We start from the raw sequence: 22,160 nt of genomic DNA on the forward strand, positions 1-22,160 counted from the left end.
TAGCCAGTAGTCATTCCATAACAGGTTGTTCAGTCTCCATGTAGTTGTGTGGTTTTGAGTGAGTTTATTAATCCTGAGTTCTAGTTTGATTGCATTGTGGTCTGAGAGACAGTTTGTTGTGATTTCTGTTCTTTTACATTTGCTGAGGAGTGTTTTACTTTCAATTATGTGGTCAATTTTAGAATATGTGCAATGTGGTGCTGGGAAGAATGTATATTCTGTTGATTTGGGGTGTAGAGTTCTGTAGATGTCTATTAGGTCCGCTTGGTCCAGAGGTGAGTTCAATTCCTGGATATCCTTGTTAACCTTCTGTCTCGTTGATCTAATATTGACAGTGGGTGTTAAAGTCTCCCATTACTATTGTGTGGGAGTCTAAGACTTTGTAAGTCTCTAAGGACTTTATGAATCTGGGGTGCTCCTATATTGGATGCATATATATTTAGGATAGTTAGCTCTTCTTGTTGAAGTTATCCCTTTATCATTATGTAATGGCCTTGTCTCTTTTGATCTTTGCTTAAAGTCAGTTTTACCAGAGACTAGGATAGCAACTCCTGCTTTTTTTGCACAAGAGATGGGTCTCCTGAATACAGCACACTCATGGGTCTTGACTCTATATCCAACTTGCCAGTCTGTGTATTTTAATTGGGGCATTTAGCCCATTTACATTTAAGGTTAATATTTTTATGTGTGAATTTGATCCAGTCATTATGATGTTAACTGGTTATTTTGTCCATTAATTGATGCAGTTTCCTCATAGTGTTGATGGTCTTTACAATTTGGCAAGTTTTGCAGTGGCTGGTATCAGTTGTTTCTTTCCATGTTTAGTGCTTCCTTCAGGAGCTCTTGTAAAGCAAGCCTGGTGGTGACAAAATCTCTCAGCATTTGCTTGTCTGTAAAGGAATTTATTGCTCCTTCACTTATGAAGCTTAGTTTGGCTGGATATGAGATTCTGGGCTGAAAATTCTTTTCTTTAAGAATGTTGAATTATTGGCCCACACTGTCTTCTGGCTTGTAGGGTTTCTGCCAAGACCTGCTGTTAGTCTGATAGACTTCCTTTTGTGGGTGACCTGGTCTTTCTCTCTGGCTGCCCTTAACATTTTTTCCTTCATTTCAACCTTGGTAAATCTGGCAATTATGTGTCTTGGGGTTGCTCTTCTCGAAGAGTATCTTCGTGGTGTTCTGTGTATTTCCCAAATTTGAATGTTGGCCCGCCTTGCTAGTTAGGGAAGTTCTCCTGGATAATATCCTGAAGAGTGTTTTCTAACTTGGTTTCATTCTCCCCATCACTTTCTGGTACACCAATCAAATGTAAATTTAGTCTTTTCACATAGTCCCATATTTCTTGGAGGTTTTGTTCGTTTCTTTTCACTCTTTTTTCTCTAATCTTGTCTTCTCATTTTATTTCATTAATTTGATCTTCAATCACTGATATCCTTTCTTCCATTTGATTGAAGCTTGTGCATGCGTCACCAAGTTCTTGTGCTGTGGTTTTTAGCTCCATCAGGTCATTTAAGGTCTTTTCTACACTGTTTATTCTAGTTAGCCATTTGTCTAACCTTTTTTCAAGGTTTTTAGCTTCCTTGCAATGGGTTAGAACATGCTCCTTTAGCTTGGAGAAGTTTATTACCGAACTTCGGAAGCCTACTTCTGTCAACTTGTCAAACTCATTCTCCACCCAGTTTTGTTTCCTTGCTGGTGAGAAGCTGCGATCCTTTGGAGAAGAGGTGCTCTGGTTTTTGGAATTTTCAGCTTTTCTGCTCTGGTTTCTCACCACCTTTGTGGCTTTTATCTACCTTTGGTCTTTGATGTTGGCGACCTACAGACGGAGTTTTGGTGTGGATGTCCTTTTTGTTGACGTTGATGCTATTTCTTTCTGTTTGTTAGTTTTCCTTCTAACAGTCAGGCCCCTCAGATGCAGGTCTGTTGGAGTTTGCTGGAGGTCCACTCCAGACCCTGTTTGCCTGGGTATCACCAGCAGAGGCTGTAGAAGAACAAGTATTGCCGCCTGATCCTTCCTCTGGAAGCTTTGTCCCAGAGGGGCACCTGCCTGTTTGAGGTGTCTGTCGGCCCCTTTTGGGAGGTGTCTCCCAGTCACGCTACACAGGGGTCAGGGACCTGCTTGAGGAGGCAGTCTCCATTCTCAAAGCTCGAACACCATGCTGAGAGAACCACTGTTCTCTTCAGAGCTGTCAGACATGGATGTTTAAGTCTGCAGAAGCTGTCTGCTGCCTTTTGTTCAGCTATGCCCTGCCCACAGAGGTGGAATCTATAGAGGCAATAGTCCTTGCTGAGCTGCAGTGGGCTCTGCCCAGTTCAAGCTTCCTAGACGCTCTGTTGACACTAGGACCTACTCAAGCCTCAGCAATGGCAGATGCTGCTCCCCCCAACAAGCTGCAGCATCGCAGGTTGATATTAGACTGCTGTGCTAGCAGTGAGCAAGGCTCTGTGGGCGTGGGACCTGCTAAGCCAGGCACAGGAGAGAATCTCCTGGTCTGCCGATTGTGAGGACAGTGGCAAAAGCACGGTATTTGGGCAGCAGTGTACCGTTCCTCCAGGTACAGTCACTCATAGCTTCCCTTGGCTAGGAAAGGGAAATCCCCTGATGCCTTGTGCTTCCTGGGTGAGGCGATGCCCCACCCTGCTTCAGCTCGCCCTCCATGGGCTGTACCCACTGTCCAACCAGTCCCAATGAGATGAACTAGGTACCTTAGTTGGAAATGCAGAACTCACCCACCTTCTGTGTTGATTTTGCTGGGAGCTGAAGACCGGAGCTGTTCCTATTTGGCTATCTTGGAAGCAACTGCCCACAATAAGGTATTCTTTTTAAAACCTACATCGGCTGGGCACGGTGGCTCATGCCTGTAATCCTAGCACTTTGGGAGGCTGAGGTGGGCAGATTGCCTGAGCTCAGGAGTTCGAGACCCAGCTGGGGCAACACAGTGAAACCCCATCTCTACTAAAATACAAAAACTTAGCCAGGTGTTGCGGCGTACACTTGTAGTCCCAGCTATTTGGGAGGCTGAGGCAGGAGAATTGCTTTAACCCAGGAAGTGGAGGTTGCAGTGAGCTGAGGTCATGCCACTGCACTCCAGCCTGGGTGACAGAGCAACACTGTGTCCCCCCACAAAAAAAAAAAAAACAAAACTAAGTCAGGTCATATTACTCCTTTACTCACAAATCTCCAGCGGTTTCCCATTTTTGAATAAAGGCCAATGTTCTTACACATGTCTACAACTTATACCATCTACTCCCTTCATTTCCTGCCACTAACACTTTGCTCCAATCACACTTGCCTCCTTCCTGTTCCCATGACATGCCACTTAAATACCTCTGCACTTTTGCTGTTCCATATGCCTCAAAACACTCTTCCTTCAAAGAGCTGTAGGACTTATTCCCTTAATTCCTTCAGGGAGGCATTCCCTGACTATATGTAGCATTGCAATCCCTGTTCCTACTCCTGTACTCCTGACACTCCCAACATTCTTCCCTGTTTTGTTTTTTCCCCTATAGCACTTACCTTCTGGCTTACTATATATTTTACTTATTTATTTACTGTTTCTCCCTATTAGATAGCCACAAAGGCAGAGATTTTTAAAATATATTTTATTCATTGTTATATCCCTAGCTCTGAGAATTCTTTGGTATGTAGTTGGCACCCAACAAATATGTATTGAGTCAATGAATAAAACATCCCTCTATAACCCAAATTTAAAGGTCTAGGGCATTTTGATTTCTACTTTGCCTTTATATATCTCATTTAGTCAGTAACTACATCCACTGAATCTATTATATGAATCCTGCTTCTCACACACTCTATTTTGGGTCTTCATTATCTCTCAAATAGTCTAATACAAAAGTATCATAACTGATGTCCCCAATTTAATAAATATTAAGTACCTTCTATGTGCCAAGCAGGTTAGACAGTAGGAATAAAAGGTGAACACAATCCAAATCCTTTATGCACTTTACCATCTAATTACAACCTGCTTTGACTTCTACTGATTTATCTTAAACACTTCAGACTGACTTATTGTTTACATGTATGTCACAATCTGCTTAAAAATAAAAACAAACATAAACTACCAAAAAACCATCCATTCCTTACCTAAAGATTAAGTCTCATAATGTCAATTAAGAGCTTCTACTATTAGCTTTCAACCTAATTTCTCAGCATTATTTCTTACTATCCAATGCAATACTATAGGACAACTGCTAAACAAATCTCGTATTTTCTGCCTATATACTTTTGTTCAAGCTGGTCTATCAGCTTGACAGTTTTTGTTTCTTTATCTAACTGATGAAAGGTTGCCTAGCTTTCAAAAATCTAACTTAGATACCATTTCTTCCTGGATACCACAGTCAAAAATGTTAGCTTCCCTTTTCGAAAGTTAGCTAATACTCTCTACTAGTTGAGAGAATATAGCATAACATTCATCAACCAGTCCTCGTTTTGTTTATAGTTCTGCCTTATTAAAGATGTGACCCTGGGGTAAGTGAGTTCTCTGGATTTCAGTTTTATCACTTGCAAAATGAGGATAATTCCTATCTGCTTGGGTTGTTGAAATAAATGAGATAAAACACACAAAATACCTAGCACAGTGTCTTGCATCTTAAAAAAGGGTTCAAGAAATCTTATGTCTCTCCCCAGTTGTTGTTATTTATCACATTTTCTGCCTCATTACAATTACCTGTGTATGTATCTTAAACCACCTCCCTTCCAACAAATTTTAGAAAGATAGGAATTATGCCCTATGTATCTTTGTATCCTCCACAGCACCAATTTCAGTACCTTGTAAACAGTAAGGTAATGTGCACTGTTAAACTGAACTAACAATAAATTAATTAGCAAATCTATTTTTGCTACATATTCCTCTGCCAGTTTTGAAGCTCTTAAATGAAAATAGAACTAGACAGAAACAGTAAATACAAACGAATATAAAGAAAACTAACAAATATATTCTTGAAATTTGAGATTGTTATATGGTATCTGAACCTGTTCCCTTACAGTTCTCTTACCTGTTACTTCATCACTATGAGTAGACAATAGTTTCCAAATGAGGTAAGGACCACCAAGGATAACAGCAAAGAACAAGAATATTGGCCATGATTTTGCTGAGGTAGCTGCTCGGTCCTCAGCACCAAGGCATGCCACAGTTCCTTCACTTTCCGCCCAGAGGTCTTCATTCTCAGAGCCTCTTCTTAAACCTAACATCCGCTGTAACCTTCTGTAAAGATACCGTATAGTCCTAACTAATGCAAAAGCTGAAAACACTTTTGTAAAGTGTATTTTCAGTCGGGAAAAGTGATTTGCTACATCCAATACAGCCCTGAAACTGTTATAGACAGCTGAAAAGGTAGCATCCATCATCATACTGACAGAGGCAAATGCATGCACAATACTTTCAATGGACTGAAATGCACCCCTGCTGCTTTCTTCAGCTTGCTGAACAAATCTACTGGGTGGAAGATCATCTACACGGAGGCGGTTGTAGCCCAGCCCATTATATCCGTAACTATAAGGACTATAGCTTCCATAAAATGAATTTCCATAGGCACCATATCCAGAAGAAAATGAACTGTAAGCAGGTCTAAAAGTGTTCACACTGCTACTTCCTGTCTGCTGTGATGGCCTTGGAAGAATAGGTGGGGGCACTCTGGTAAGTGCTGGTTGTCCAGGTCTTGTCATTAAAGTAGGACCCAAATCAGCAGATCTAAAACCAAAAAAGATTCAAAACAGTTATTTAAGCATACAATAAATTCAATTCAAAGTAACTATTAAACACCTCCTATATACCTGGTGCTATGACAACTTCTTCTGTTGCCCAGGCTGGAGTATAGTAGCACAATCAAAGCTCACTGTAGCCTCAACCTCCCAGGCTCAAGTGATCCTCCCACCTCAGCCTCCTGAGCAGCTGGAACTACAGGCGCATGCCACCATACCTGGCTAATTTTTTATAGAGATGGGGTTTTGCCATGTTGCCCAGCTGGTCTCAATCTCCTGGGCTCAAATGATCCACTGCCTTGGTTTCCTAAAGTGCTAGGATTACAAGTGTGAGTCACTGTGCCCAGGCATCATTTTAAAGTTTATAATTTAATAGTTTTTAGTATACTCACAGAGGTGTGTAACTATCACCATGTGTAATTCAGAAGATTTTCATCACTTCACAAAAGAAACCCCATATTCATCAGCAGGTATTCCCCATTTCCTGCCCACCCCTCCACCCATCTTTGGCAACCATGAGTCTACTTTCTGTACCTAGACTTGTCTATTCTGGACATTTCATATATAGTTAATTCTTGTTATTTAACATAGTTATATTCTGTAAAGTCACTGTGAACTCTGAACCAGCAGATACCAAATCATTGCTTCTTTCATCAATCAGTCAATACATATACTTATTTTATATGTGTTTCTGTTTAAAGTCACTTTATTCCAGGTATATTGTTAACTCATTAACAACTCATGGCCAACAGCACAATAGCTCATGCCTGAATGAAGCTTATCTAACACCTGTATTGTATCTGTAAGGCACACTACAGCCTTCCTGTGCTTAGGAACACTAGAGATCACTTCAGCACTATGCTTGGGGGCCATTTTAGACAGCAAAATCACCATTCAAAAATGTGAAAAAACCCGGCACTAAACAGACTTTGTTAAGGACAACTGTTTACAGCATGAGAGCTGAAATAAGAAACCAGAGTGTTGCTTTTTTTGTCTCTCGGTTGTTCCTCAGTTGTCAGCTGAGGGACAACTCAGATTTTTACCTGATCTATGTTTGCCCTCAAATGACTGTGAAAATGCCAGGAATATTGATTTTGGGATTACAAATAAATTTTAGTGAGCAGACCAATTTGAAAATACAGAATCCACAAATAATGAGGATCTATGGTAAATGGACTCATACAATATGTAGTATTTTGTGACTGGCTTCTTTCACTTAGCATAATGTTTCCAGGGTTTATCCATTTTATAGCATGTATCTGTACAGGCAGCCCTTGGTATCTGTGGGGGAGTGGTTTCAAAACCTCCTTCAGATACCAAAATTCATGAATGCTCAAGTCCCTAATATAAAACAATATGCTATTTGCATTTAACCTATGCACACCCTCCTGTATACTTAAAATCATCTCTAGATTATAGTATTTAACACAGTGTAAATGTTATGTAATTAGTTATACTGTAGTGTTTAGGAAATAATGACAAGGAAAAAGGTCTGTACATGTTCAGGTACAGTACAGGTGCAATTTTTTTTTCTGCTTTTTTTTTTTTTCTTTTTAAGAGACAGGGTCTCACTCTGTTGTCCAGGCTAGAGCATTGTGGCATGATCATAGCTCACTGCAGCCTCCAACTCCTGGCCTCAAGTGATCCTCCCACCTCGGCCTCCCAAAATGTCAGGATTACAGGTATTAGCCAACACGTCTGGCCTATTTTCTGACTATTTTTGATCCACAGTTGGTTGAATCCTCAGATGTGGAAGGCCAACTGTATTTCATTCATTTTTATTGCCAAATTATATTTATTCACACATCAGTTGATGTATATTGGGGCTGTTTTTACTTCTTGCTATTACAAATAATACTGCAATGACCATTTATGTGCAAGTTTTTGTATGGACATGTTTGCTGGGTTATATGGAAACTCTACATTTAGCCTTTTGAGGAATTGCCAGATTGTGTTCCAAAGCAACTGTACCATTTTACATTCTCGCCAATATATGAGGGTTTCCAATTTCTCCACATCCTTGGCCACATCTGCTCTTATATTTTTCATTATAGCTATCCTAGTGGGCATGAAGTGGTATTTCACTGTGGTTTTAATTTGCATTTTCTTGACGGCTAACGATGTTGAGCATATTTTCATGTACTTATTAGTCATTTTGCAATCTTATTTGGAGAAATATCTGTTCAGATACTTTGCCCACTTTTAAGTTTGCCTTCTTTTTTTTTGGAGACAGGGTCTCCCTCTGTCATTGAGGCTGGAGTGCAGTGGTGCAAACACAGCTCAAGTGATCCTTCTGCCTCAGCTTCCTATGTAGCTGAGACCACCACTCCCAGCTAACTTTTTGGTAGAGATGAGGGTCCCACTTTTTTGCCCAAGCTAGTCTCAAATACCTGGGTTCAAGCAATCCTTCTACTTCTGCCTCTCAAAGTGTTGGGATTACAGGCATGAGCCATTGCACTTGGCTTAGCTTTTTTATTGCTGCTTTTTAAATTATTGTGCTACATGAGTCAAAAATATCTTTTAAAACTTTTTTTTGAACAAAAATTCAATTAAGGCTCACACACTGCATTTGGTTGTTTTGTTTCTTTTATTTTCTAAACTAGAACAATTCAATTTTTTCGAATATCCCTGACCTTCTAAAGAGTCAACCCAGTTTTTTTCTAGAAATGTCCTACCCCCAGCCCAGGTGTGGTGGCTCATGCCTGTAATCCCAGTACTTTGGGAAGCCGAGGCAGGCGGATCCCCTGAAGTTAGGAGTTCGAGACCATCCTGGCCAGCATGGTGAAACCCTGTCTCTACTAAAAATACAAAAATTAGCCGGACATGGTGGTGGGCGCCTGTAGTCCCAGCTACTCGGGAGGCTGAGGGAGGATAATAGCTTGAACCCGGGAGGCGGAGGTTGCGGTGAGCTGAGATCATGCCACTGCCCTCCAGTCTGGGTAACAGAGTGAGACTCTGTCTCAAAAAAAAAAAAAAAAAGAAATGTCCTACCCCCAGATTTGTGTTTCCCCAAAGTGTTGTTTAACTTGTACTCTTATTTTGCCTCTTATTAAATTAAGATTGCATTTAACAGTTTGATTAGAATCAGGTTCAATATTTTTTGGCAAGAATAACTCATAAGTGCTATTGTTTACTTCACACAGTATTACTTTAGGAGGCACATAAAATGCCATATTATTGCCTCCTCATTTGTGAAGCTAAGTTTGATTAGTTGGTTAAGGAGGTGACTATGAGAGCTTTCCATTAAAATGTATCTTTCCCTTTGTAATTAGTATATGATCTATGGGATGACAGTTTGGTACCACACAAATATTCTATTCCCCAGCAACTGTTCATTTGATAGTTTAGCATCCATTCATCATCCTTGCCTGAAACAAATATTAGATGTGGAACTGCAAAATTGTAATTTTCTAATCCAGGCTAAAGTTTTAATTTAGACTTGTATCATAATATTATAAACAAGCTACTAGAACTCTCTCTCTCTCTCTCTCTTTCTCTCTCTCTCTCTATATATATATATTCTTTTTTTACTGGATCTAATATTTAAAAATGGAACAAAACTTAAAAGGAGCTAGTGAACGGCCAGATAGTGTAACGCATTCAGGCTTTGATGAAGGAGTTCTGCTCCAAAGTAGAAGCAATAATACAGAAAACAGAGAGACAAACAGACATTATCTAGATTTAACACAAGACAGATTTATGGAACAGAAACGAAACAGAAATGTAACACGGTAAGGAGGGCTGAAGCTACGGGCCTACTCAATTCTGGTTCTGTAATCAGGCAGTGACAGCCAAGATGCAGGCTTCCATGAAGTAATAAAAATGAAAAGTGCTCCATTAGAATGGAACCAGTTCATTGCTTGAGGCCGGGAGTGAGGATGTGTCACCTTGGCTCCTACAAAGAGATTATAAAATTTGCTGATGACAGTTTAATATTTTGAGAAAGTTAGAGAACTGAGAAAGGGAGAGGACTGTGAGAAGGCCTCCAACCCAGGAAATGAAAGAACTACTGACCGATTTGATCTGTGATATCCTTAATCTAACTCACTGTTTTTATGGCGTTTTGTTTTTGTTTTTGTTTTGACAGGGTCTTGCTCTGTCACCTAGGCTGAAGGCTCACTGCAACCTCAAACTCCTAGACTCAAGCAATCCCTCCCACCTCAGCTTCCGAAGTAGCTGGGACTACAGGCGTACACCACCATGCCTGCCTTTTTTTTTTTTTTTTTTTTGGTATTTTTTATAGAGATGGGTTCTCGTTACATCTTGAGAGGCTGGTTTCCAACTCCTGGGCTCAAGCAATCCTCCTGCCTCGGCCTCCAAAAGAGCTAAGATTACAGGTGTGAGCCACCATGTCCAGTCTGACCCACTGTTTTTATACCTGATTCTTACCTAAGAGGTAAGTAGAGGGAACAGGTAGAGGCAACAGGAAACCTATTAGATAGAGAGAGGGGAACATGGAAGAGGGAAAGGAGAGAAAACAGAACTCTAAACTTACTACTCAAAATAACCATCTCAAAAATGCCACACACATGAAGAAATAAAAACACTAAGAAACAAAGCCAACAAAAATCAGCAAGTATAAAACCCAATTAAAAAAACTAATTTTATGTAACAGCTCAGGAATGATTTTAGATATGTTAAAAATTATCAGAGAGAGAAATGAAACAATATCTGTGAAATAAAAATTGAAATAAAAACATTTAAATATTTTTAAAATTCCATTAGAAATATTAGAAAAGGTGGCCACAGGCCAGGTGTGGTGGCTCACGTCTGTAATCCCAGCACTTTGGGAGGCTGAGGCAGGTGGATCACGAGGTCAAGAGTTCAAGACCAGCTTGACCAAGATGGTGAAACTCTGTCTCTACTAGAAATACAAAAATTAGCTGGGCGTGGTGGTGGGCACCTGTAATCCCAGTTCCTCGGGTGGCTGAGGCAGAGAATTGCTTGAACCAGGGAGGTGAAGGTTGTGGTGCGCCGAGATTGTGCCACTGCACTCCAGCCTGGGCGACAGAGTGAGACTCCATCTTGAAAAAAAAGAAAAAAGAAAAAAAGAAAAGGTGGCCACACCGATAGGAACCGTTTTCAACTACCAGTCAAGAAGAAAATTAGCTGCTGTACACTAAGGAGCAGAGTGGAAATACAGAACTTGGGAATTCTACTTTAAGTAATGGTTGTCGAGGTAATTAGATTAACCCTCCCACTGAACTAGAAGGGTAGGAATTAGAAAAGAATTCTGTTTACACATTAGAGAACAAGGCACTGAGGAATTCTGGAGTCAAAATCCAGGAGGAAAAAAAAAGCCAGAGAGTCAGATCTTTTGAGATGTTTCCCTAGAATCTAGGGCCAATTCCAGAAGAGATGGTTGACAGAATGAGAAGCTAGGCAGAGATTTTAACAGACTCCCTGGGCTAAGGAGACATAAATTGGAGTTCAGAACCCTAAAGAAAAAGGCCATAGGGAACCCTCACACTTCAGATTGGGACCTTAAAATGGGAAATATGCTAGTAGAAAGGGTGAAAAGGTTAATAGGAAATGGACTAACTCTGGTAGGAATGAAAACCAAGTTTTAAATCAGCTCAATCCTTTATTGGATTAAAGTGATTCTAGATTGTTAGTGGCCTAACATTCTGGTCAAAAGGAAAAGTCTTTAGAGAAAGATATCCCTAGGCCTCAAATCACATTAAACTGTCTATATACAATGTGCAGCTCTCATTTAAAAATAAATGGGCTTGGCTGGGCATGGTGGCTCACTCCTGTAATCCCAGCACTTTGGGAGGCTGAGGCAGGTAGGTCACTTGAATCCAAGAGTTTGGGACCAGCCTGTCCAGCATGGTGAAACCCTGTCTCTACTAAAAATATAAAAATTAGCCAGGTGTGATGGCGAATGCCTATAATCCCAGCTACTCAGGTGGCTGAAGTACAAGAATCACTCGAACCTGGGAGACAGGGGTTGTAGTGAGCCAAGACTGTACCACTGCACTCCAGCCTGGGCAACAGAGCAAGACTCAATTTTAATAATAATAATAATAATAATAATAATGGGGCTTATATAACAAAATTAGGGGTGGATCACAAGGTCAAGAGTTCAAGAACAGCCTGGCCAAGATGGTGAAACCCCGTCTTTATTAAAAACTACAAAAAATTAGCTGGGTGCAGTGGCAGGCACCTGTAATCCCAGCTACTTGGGATGCTGAGGCAGGAAAATTGCTTGAACCTGAGTGGCAGAGATTGCAGTGAGCTGAGATCACGCTACTGCACTCCAGCTTGGTCAACAGAGTGAGACTGTCTCAGAAAAAAAAAAAAAGAAACTTCAGATAATACAAAGAGCTCCAAAGGGGATCCAGATAACAGAGTTATTATAGAGTTATTAGGCAGAGACTTTAAACAACTATGCTGAATATATTCAAATAAAAAAGGCAAGATTGGGATTTTCCAGAAGAAAATAGGAACTATAATATAAAGCAGGACCAAATGAAGATTCTACAACTAAAAACAAAACAAAACAAAACAAAACCGGAAACTATGAACTCAATGACTGGTTTAATACCAGATTAGACACAGTGAAAGAAAAATATCAGTGAACTAGGAAACAGACGGGAGGAAAATACCCAGAATGAAGCATAAGAAACAGAAGGATAAATACAGAAAAGAGAGTAAGATACAGAGAGTATAGTAACACATGGGGTATATATGCAAGTTGAGTTAAAGGAGTAAAGTGACAATAGATAAAAACCATATTTAAAGAAATAATGGCTTAAAGTTTTCTGGAATTAATGAGAGGCATCAAAGTCAGATTCAAGTATCTCTATGAATTCCACCAGAATAATACAAAGAAAACCACACTGAGGCCTAACAAAGCAAATTGCTGAACACTAAAACAGAGAAATTGAAAGCAGCCAGACATGGGGTGGGGTAAGGTTCTTTTTAAAGGAGCAAAGAATAAGACAAGGAGTGGTGGCTCATGCCTATAAGCCCAGAACTTTGGGAGACCTAGGTGGGAAGATCAGTTGAGCCCAGGAGTTCAAGATGGGCCTTGGCAATATGGCAAAAACCCGTCTCCACAAAAAATACAAAAATTAGCTGGGCATTGTGGCATGTGCCTGTGGTCCTAGCCACTCGGGAGGCTGAGGTGGGAGGACTGCTTGAGCCCTGGGAGGCGGAAGCTGCAGTGAGGTATGACTGTGTCACCGCACTCCAGCCTGGTGACAGAGTGAAACTTATTTCAAGACAAACAAACAAAACAAAAGACAGAGATGGCCAAAAAGTCAGAGAGCTGACAAAAGAAAAAAAAAAAAAAAAAAGGAAGTCAGGAAAAACTTAAGTCCCTTGATGACAATGTTGAGAAGGCAGATCTCTAGACTTCTTGCTAACTAAACAATACATGTCTTTATAGTCCAAATCACAGTAAGTCAGATACTGTTACTTATAGCAGACACTATTCCTGATATAATGCTTAACAGAAGAAGAGATAGTAAAGACTAGTGTTCAAACAAAACTTAAAATAATATTTAAAGGTATAATTGGTGAGAATTTTCCTGAATTAAAAAAATACATGAATCCTCAGACTGAATATGGTGGGCTGAGCAGGAAGGAAAAAAAATAAATGTGTGTGTGTGTGTGTGTCTGTATATTCATACCTGGATACAATATAATAAAGCTAGAGGACCAAACATATCAAGGCTACTAAGGAGAAGGCAGTCTGCCTACAAATAAATGAATTAGGCCAGGTAAGGTGGCTCACGCCTGTAATCCCAGCATTTTGGGAGGCTGAGGTGAGTGGATTGCTTGAGCCCTGGAGTTTGAGACTAGCCTGGGCAACATGGCAAAACCCCATCTCTACTAAAAATATAAAAATTAGTTGGGCATGGTGGTATGCCCCTGTAGTCCCAGCTACTCAGGAGGCTGAGGCAAGAGGACTACTTAATCCCAGGATGTAGAAGCTGCAGTGAGCCATGATTTCACCACTGTACTGCAGCCTGGGTGGCAGAGTGAGATACTTTCAGGAAAAAAAAAAAAAAAAAAATAGACTCAACAGAAAAATTTCTCTAGCTATAAAACTCTGATACAAAACCAGAATAGTACAAAGAAAGAAAACTTCAATTTTACCTAGGAAAATGTATGCAACAGTCTTACAATATTAGAATAGAATTCTTTTTCTTTTTGGAGACGGGGTTTTGCTATGTCACCCAGGCTGGAGTGCAGCAGTATGATGACAGCTCACTGCAGCCTTGAACTCCTGGACTCAAAGGGATCCTCCCACCTCAGCCTCCCTAGTAGCTAGGACTACAGGGGCATGCCACTACACCTGGTCAATTTAAAAATTTTTTATAGAGATAAGAGTCTTCCTATGTTGTTCAGGCTGGTCTCGAACTTCCGGCCTCAAGCAATCCTCCTGCCCTGGCCTTCCAAAGTGCTGGGATTACAGATGTGAACCACTCCACCTGGCCTAGAATAGAATTTGGAATACATATCAGAAAAAATCACGACTAATCAGAGTTCATTGAGAAATGCAAGGATGGTTCAACGATAGAAGGTTAATTGATACAATAAACCACATTTTCTCTAATCTTGTCTTCTCATTTTATTTCGTCAATTTGATCTTCAATTACTGATATCCTTTTTTCCACTTGATTGAATCAGCTGTTGAAGCTTGTGCGTGCATCACGAAGTTCTCGTGCCATGGTTTTCAGCTCCATCAGGTCATTTAAAATCTTCTCTACACTGTTTATTCTAGTTAGCCATTCGTCTAACCTTTTTTCAAGGTTTTTAGCTTCCTTGCAATGGGTTAGCTCGGAGAAGTTTGTTATTGCTGACCTTCTGCAGCCTACTTCCACAAACTCATCAAAGTCATTCTCTGTCTAGCTTTGTTCTGTTGCTGGCAAGGAGCTGCAATTCTTTGGAGGAGATGAGGTGCTCTGATTTTTAGAATTTTCAGCTTTTCTGCTCTGGTTTCTCCCCATCTTTGTGGCTTTTATCTACCTTTGCTCTTTGATGTTGGTAATCTACAGATGGCGTTTTGGTGTGGATGTCCTTTTTGTTGATGTTGAAGCTATTCCTTTCTGTTTGTTAGTTTTCCTTCTAACAGTCATGTCCCTCAGCTGCAGGTCTGTTGAAGTTTGCTGGAGGTCCACTCCAGACCCTGTTTGCCTGGGAATCACCAGCAGAGGACGTAGAACAGCAAATATTGCTGCCTGATCCTTCCTCTGGAAGCTTTGTCCCAAAGGGGCACCTGCCTGTTTGAGGTGTCTTTCGGTCCCTACTGGGAGATGTTTCCCAGTCAGGCTACACGGGGGTCAGGGACCCACTTTGAGGAGGCAGTCTGTCCGTTCTCAGAGCTCAAACACCTTGCTGGGAGAACCACTGCTCTCTTCAGAGCTGTCAGACAGGGACGTTTTAAGTCTGCAGAAGTTTCTGCTGCCTTTTGTTCAGCTATGCCCTGCCCACAGAGGTGGAGTCTATAGAGGCAGTAGGCCTTGCAGAACTGCAGTGGGCTCCTCCCAGTTCGAGCTTTCCTGCTGCTCTGTTTACCTACTCAACCCTCAGTAATGGTAGACGCCCCTCCCCCTGCCAGGCTGCTGCCTCACAGATTGATCTCAGACTGCTGTGCTAGCACTGAGTAAGGCTCCGTGAGCATGGGACCCACCGAGCCAGGCATGGGAGAGAATCTCCTGGTCTGCTGGTTGCTAAGAATGTGGGAAAAGCCCAGTATTTGGGCGAAAGCGTCCCGTTTTTCCAGGTACAGTCTGTCATGGTGTCCTTTGCTTAGGAAAGGGAAATCCCCTGACCCCTTGCGCTTCCTGAGTGAGGTGATGTCCTGCCTTGCTTCGGCTCACCCTCCATGGAGTGCGCCCAGTGTCCAACCAGTTCCAATGAGATAAATCAGGTACCTCAGATGGAAATGCAGAAATCACCTGTCCTCTGCATCAATCACGCTGGGAGCTGCAGACCAGAGCTGTTCCTATTCCCACATTTTCATATTAAAGCAAAAATACACACAATGGTCTCAACAGATGCAGAAAAGCCATTCATAAAATTTAATATTTCTTCATGATAAAAATCTGAGCAAGGTAAGGGCCAGGCATAGTGGCTCACACCTGTAATCCCAGCGCTTTGGGAGGCCTAGGCAGGCAGATCACCTGAGTTCAGGAGTTCGAGACCAGCCTGGCCAACATAGTGAAACCCCATCTCTATTAAAAATACAAAAATTAGCTGGGCAGAGTGGCATGCACCTGTAGTCTCAACTGTCTGGGAGACTGAGGCAGGAGAATTGCTTGAACCCAGGAGGTAGAGGTTGCCATGAGCCAAGATTGCACCTCTGCACTCCAGCCTGGGAGACACAGTGAGACTCCATCTCAAACAAAAATAATAAAAATAAAATAAAATTAAAAAACTCTGAACAAGGTAGAGAGAGAGAATTTTGACAAGATATCTATCAAAAACAAAAAGCTAACTTCACATTTAACAGTAAAACTTCAGAAGCACTCCAATGGAAGTCAGGACCAATATAAGGATGCTAGCTTATCTGTAAATTACATAACTGGCTACACAGAACTAAAGAGAATTTCAACCAAACCATCAGAACTAATTAAGAGTTTGAGATTATGCTGCATATAATATTTACATTAAAAAAATAGCATTCTGCCATACCAGTTAATAACCAACTGGAAAATGTAAAAAGAAAAAAGAAAGCCCATTTGCAACTACTACAGCAAAAATAATCTATGAATAAAAAATATGGGAAAAAATTTCATGGAGATAGTTTAAGTTTTTTTTTTTTTTGAGGCAGAGTCCCGCTCTGTCACCCAGGCTGGAGTGCAGTGGCGCGATCTCGGCTCACTGCAAGCTCCGCCTCCCAGGTTGCCGCCATTCTCCTGCCTTAGCCTCCTGAGTAGCTGGGACTACAGGTGCCCGCCACCGCGCCTGGCTAATTTTTTGTATTTTTAGTAGAGACGGGGTTTCACCGTGGTCTCGATCTCCTGCCCTTGTGATCCGCCCGCCTCGGCCTCCCAAAGTGCTGGGATTACAGGCATGAGCCACCGCGCCCGGCCAATTTTTTTTTTTTTTGAGATGGGAGTCTTCCTCTGTTGCCCAGGCTGCTGTACAGTGGCATGATCTCAGCTCACTGCAAGCTCTGCTTTGTGGGTTCACGTCATTCTCCTGCCTCAGCCTCCTGAGTAGCTGGGACTACAGGTGCCCGCCACCACACCCGACTAATTTTTTTTTTGTATTTTTAGTAGAGACGGGGTTTCACCGTGTTAGCCAGGATGGTCTCGATCTCCTGACCTCGTGATCTGCTAGCCTCAGCCTCCCAAAGTGGATAATTATAAGATATTTAAGGCAAAAAGATTATCAAAATTCTCACCAATTGTAGCTTATACAACATTCATGGAATAAAAACTTACTTGATCCATAAATTCAGCTCAGTTCCAATAAAAATCCCAGTAAGTCTTTTTATAAAGGACTAAGTGTAACAAGGGCAATTACAAAGAACAGCAATGTGTGGAAACTCTTGACATACTACATATCAAAACTTATACGATTCTGTATTAAGATAGTGTGGTGCTAGTAGAAAGTCAGAAAGTGCCCAAAACAGAACTACATATTTAGGAAAACTTGGTATGATATAGATGGCATTATAAACTGAGAATAGACTACTCAATAAATGGTGCTGAGACAATTAGTTACCTATATGGAAAAAAAATTAGATTCCCTACTTCACATTGATTTTTATACAAAGTTAGTTCCATGTGGATTAAATATATAAATGGGAAAACCAGAAGATTTAAAAGAAAACATACAGAAGAACCGTCCTGATCTAGGTAGACAGGATTTCTTGACCAAGACAAAAAGCACAAACAATAAAATACGACAGTTTTGGCAATATTAAAATCAAAAACATCTGTACAAAAAATTGAACATAAAGAAAAGAAGCCACACAGAGAAAGATATTAGCAAAATGTAGTAACAAAAAAGGATTAGTATTAACAATACTCTTACAAATTGATGAGCAAAGATAAAGCCAATAGAAAATTGGGCAACAGAAAAAACAAAAACAGATATAAAAAATAATAAACATTAACATGTAACTATATATAACATATATATTACTGTTACATTGTTAAGTTTTAGATATAAAATGCATATAAATAGCACAAACCTAAGTACTAAAGTTAAAAAACATTACTGGGTATGCGAAACACCAAATAAGGACAATAGTCACTACTACAAAGAAGAATGGGAGACTTTAACTTTTATTTTTAAAAATGCGACATAAATTTGGCAAATGTTAACATTTTTTAAAGTTGGGTAGTGAATAAACAGGTATTCTTACTCTCTGCTAGTCTCTGTGTTTAAAATATTTCATGATAAAGTGAGCAAATGGTTAATTTTACATAAAAAGAACTTTAACAGATGCAAAAAATAAAACCTCTTCTCATTCGACAAGCAGTCTAAATGGGGAAAAAAGAACCGAATCATAAAAAAGGTAGCAGATAATGTCACCGTGGCTTACCAGCCTAATTAAAGCTTATTACTTGTTATGTATATATCCTTATTAAACTAAGTAGTTACCGTGTTAAAGCATTTTAGTGTTTAAATAAAAGATTTCAGAACACAGCAGAAATACATTCCAATATGTTGGGGTTTTTACGCTTACGAAAATCTACAATAGTAGTTGATTTGACATTTGAATCACACCTATCTGAATTAAGATGTCCAGTACTACCAAACAAAAGCCACACGAGGCCATGAAACACTCCCAACTCTGCATGTTTTAGCCTTTTCAAAGTCCTAGAAACCAACTGATACTGATTAAAAACCAAACAAAAAACTATAGCCCTCAGAAAAATACATCATTTTGCACACAAAGGCCATCCATAGGCCTCAGATCTAGAACTCCTGCTTTAATGTTGCTTCTCCAATCTCAAACTGAAACACTGGCTGAGTTACGCTGGAAAAGAAGGCAAAGCGTTCGGGGCCTGAGTTCTAGTTGCGTAAAACCTTTCGGGCTTTCGGCAACTTCTCGAGAGGTTAACACCTTTAACGAGACTTTGTTCCCTACCGATGCCGTGGCTGGACAAATGCATCTGTCAACTGCTACAGACCCAAAGTCTATGCTCTAAAGATAGTGAAGCCGTTCTGTCAAAGTGAAAACAGAAGGGGTAGGTAGGAACCCGCCCCGCTTTCTTTCAAGCACAGAGACCCAGAGAGACGCCCAGGAGCTCCCGAAAAAAACGTTGGTGCTTAAGAGTTGCCGGGGGTCAGAAACAGCTGTGAGACACTGAAAAATCCCCACTGGTAAGCGCCCCAACTCCACCTCGACTCCTACCCGCAAGGTTGGGGACTGGTTAAAAGGGGGGGAGGGAATACCTCCCCCAACAACCGCTTCAACCGCCTTCGGCCAAGTCCCCGCTCGGGCCCACCAACCTCCCAGCCTGAAGAATCCCACACTCACTGGAAAGTGGGGCCGGGTCCTGGTCCCGGTCCGGCTCCCGGAATTCGGCGGGTCTCCCAGGGTTTCGGGGGAGGTGGCGGCTGGGACGCCATCTCCTCCGCCTCCGCTCGGCTCCCGCTCCTAGCCCGGACTGTCCAGGCCAGCGTAGACCAGCACCTCGAACGCAAGGCACAACGGGAAGAACACCGAGCCGTCCACCCCTCCCACCCTGGCAGTCAGAACAAGGCTTGAGTTACTTCGCCAGCTGAATCCATACAGCGAGAGGATGCTACTAATTTGTAGGAAGAAACACGTTCTTTGTATTTGCCCCAGGAAGAGCTCCTGTTCTAAATCTCAGGGTAAAGGCTCATCGATATTTCTGGCAACGGCTACGACTCCCTAGACGTCAGAGTCCGACAGAGGCTTTTCTGGGAGTGGACCAGTAAGGCTGGGAGTAAAGCCCCACGCACTCCTACAGTCGCGGGGGCTGTGGGGTGAGGTGGCAAAGTAGGCGATTTGACGGATTTCCCTACAAACAAGAAGGGAGAAGCTCACTTAGTCCTAGCGAGAACGGGCTGGTACTTTCGTTTAAAGCTCACGTTTCCTCGGGGAACAGAATTGCTAGACGCAATAGGTGCGTTGTCTTTAGTCTTCCCCGTTCCCTTCGAGGGCCGGAAGGGGTTAAATCTCAGGCTCCGGCGTCTGGGGAGAAGGTGAGGCGGGTACGTATGAGGTGAAGGAGTGCAGACTGGGTGCAGAAGAGGTGTGGCGAGAGAGAGAGGTCATTTCTCTCCTGCTGGAGCGGCTTTGTTAGCAAAGGAGGGGTGAGTGGGAAGTTTGTTGCACCTGACCGAAGGGGGAAGGGCTTGCTTGGCCAAAACTGAGGCTTGAGGTTAGATCTCGGGATGAACTTTTCAAGAGTCCACAGTAGATTCCATAGCTGAATGTTTCAGAAGCCCAGTGAAGTGTGATCACCTTTTTCCCCGTAAATCCACACCCCCAGCCCCACGCCGCGGTACGAATGACACCCTTCGGTAGGGAAAGGAGTTTAAAAGATCTTAGGATATGAGACTCAGGCAGTTTTTTCTCACACCCTGCTCGTTTCCTCGTTTTCGATGACTAGTTTTTGTAATCGTCCAGGAGGTGAAAATAAAGTCCTTCCTCTCCTCCAGTAAGCCAGAGACTGGGCTAGTTATCCTTGGTCTGGGGAGGAGGGATTCAGTCCTCCTAGGGAGCCTGACACGTGAAAGGCGGCTGTGTAGCAACTTGTTAGCGTTGTTTCTATAAAACAAACACGTAAACGAAAAGGAAACATCTTGAGGGTAACCAACACTGGAAAACTTACATTATGGGATGCCTTTTTCAGGGCTTGCTTTCAAACATAATCTAATATGGACTACCGATTTCTGATGTCTTATGAAATCCTGACATTTCATTACCTCACGATGAAACAATCAAATTTAAGGCGTAACGTGTTTTCTCCTTTTAATGTTGATAGATTGTTGGTAGGTGAAATTGAGAAGTTGATAGATTGTTAGGAGGTGAAAATGATGTTGAGAGGTTTGTAAATTCATAGCTCGTTTATTAACACACATTCAAAAGAGGTCTTTTTGTTTGTTTGGGGTCTATTTTTAGACCTCTTCAAATTACTCAGGACTGGAAGTTTTGTAATTCTCATCAATCAGGTTTGGGAACTTCTCAGAGCCAGGAGTTTGTAATGTGTCGTTTATTCGCTTTGCATGATACCTTTGTTCTTGTGAATTTATTGGAGAAATAAACATGGTCTTATAGCCATGGAAAATAAAATAAATTTTAATATAGCTATTTAAGTCTCTAGGGAAATCATTAAGTGTCCTTTTAAAGTGCTTATTGATTTGTTTATTGGAAGAGGGTGTATTTGTGTTTCTTTTTGAGTTAAATGTTACTTCTGAATTAAGTAAAATTCTTAAGCTAAACTAATGGAGAAAAAATAACTTAGAATAACCGGTGAAACAGAAACAGTTTCTCTGTGTATGTAGTCAGAGATGCACTGTAAATGCTTATATTCAGCCCCTCACAGCATCCAATCTTTTCTCTGCATCAAACTAGATTAAATGGACTGGGAAAAGGGATACAGATCACTAGTAAATAATAATGACTTGACCTTGACCACACAGATTTTATTTATTTATTTATTTATTTATTTATTTATTTATTTATTTTGAGATGGAGTCTCGGTCTTTCGCCCAGGCTGGAGTACAGTGGTGCGATCTTGGCTCACTGCAACCTCTGCCTCCTGGGTTCAGGCGATTCTCCTGCCTCAGCCTCTGGAGTAGCTGGGACTACAAGCACGTGCCACCATGCCTGGCTAATTTTTTGTATTTTTAGTAGAGATGGCATTTCATCGTGTTAACCAGGATGGTCTTGATCTCCGGACCTTATGATCCGCCTGCCATGGCCTCCCAAAGTGCTGGGCTTACTGCAACCTCCACCTACTGGGTTCAAGCGATTCTCCTGCCTCAACCTCCCGAGTAGCAGGGATTAAAGGCACGTACCACCACACCTGGCTAATTTTTGTATTTTAATAAAGATGGAGTTTCACCATGTTGGCCAGGCTGGTCTTGAACTCCAAACCTCAAGTGATATGCCTGCCTTGGCCTCCCAAAGTGCTAGGATTACAGGTGTGAGCCACTGGGCCTGGCCAGATCTTCATTGTTTAGAGGTTGTTTTCCACATATTCTGTCCTCTTTCTTGAAAATACCATGGAGCCCAAATTCACTTAGGCAACCCTAAATACATGTTTCTCAATTCTGGTGTCTCAAAGTTGTCACCTAGTCAGCTTGTATGGTGTGTCCATACAAGCCTGATTTTTTTCTCCCTGCTGACTCACATATTCACCTGAATTAGAATTCAGCCAGATGCAATCTGTTTTTAGTCGTCCTGGCTGCTGAACTGATTTTTATGGTGAAGAGTTCTATGTAACTATATACCTGTCTTCCTCATTATTTTGTGCAAGAATCTTGATAA

General features: G+C 41.5%; 2 protein-coding genes across 15 annotated transcripts in view; one reads left to right on the top strand and one right to left on the bottom strand.

The window, feature by feature from the left end:
- Positions 1-19,307, bottom strand: part of PEX13 (peroxisomal biogenesis factor 13) — a 34,410-nt gene extending 15,103 nt beyond the window's left edge. The window contains exons 1-2 of the mRNA XM_005575800.5: positions 19,176-19,307; positions 5,017-5,711 (exon numbers count right to left, since the gene is read on the bottom strand). Of these exons, the coding sequence (XP_005575857.2) occupies positions 5,017-5,711; positions 19,176-19,267 (787 nt within the window). The 5' untranslated portion in view covers positions 19,268-19,307. The remainder of the gene's footprint in view (positions 1-5,016; positions 5,712-19,175) is intronic.
- PUS10 (pseudouridine synthase 10) overlaps positions 18,774-22,160 on the top strand; it is an 85,888-nt gene continuing 82,501 nt past the window's right edge. For 6 of the 14 annotated variants that reach the window (XR_012422348.1, XR_012422350.1, XR_012422349.1 and 3 more), the window contains exon 1: positions 19,802-19,978. The gene's annotated coding sequence lies outside the window, so the exon portion shown is untranslated. Of the gene's footprint in view, positions 19,019-19,385; positions 19,514-19,572; positions 19,979-22,160 lie in introns of those variants that run through there. The other 8 variants (XM_005575796.4, XM_065527055.1, XR_012422351.1 and 5 more) reach the window with 6 other exon arrangements.

The sequence above is a fragment of the Macaca fascicularis genome, chromosome 13 (genome assembly GCF_037993035.2).
Source record: "Macaca fascicularis isolate 582-1 chromosome 13, T2T-MFA8v1.1".
NCBI classification, from domain to species: Eukaryota; Metazoa; Chordata; class Mammalia; order Primates; family Cercopithecidae; genus Macaca; species Macaca fascicularis.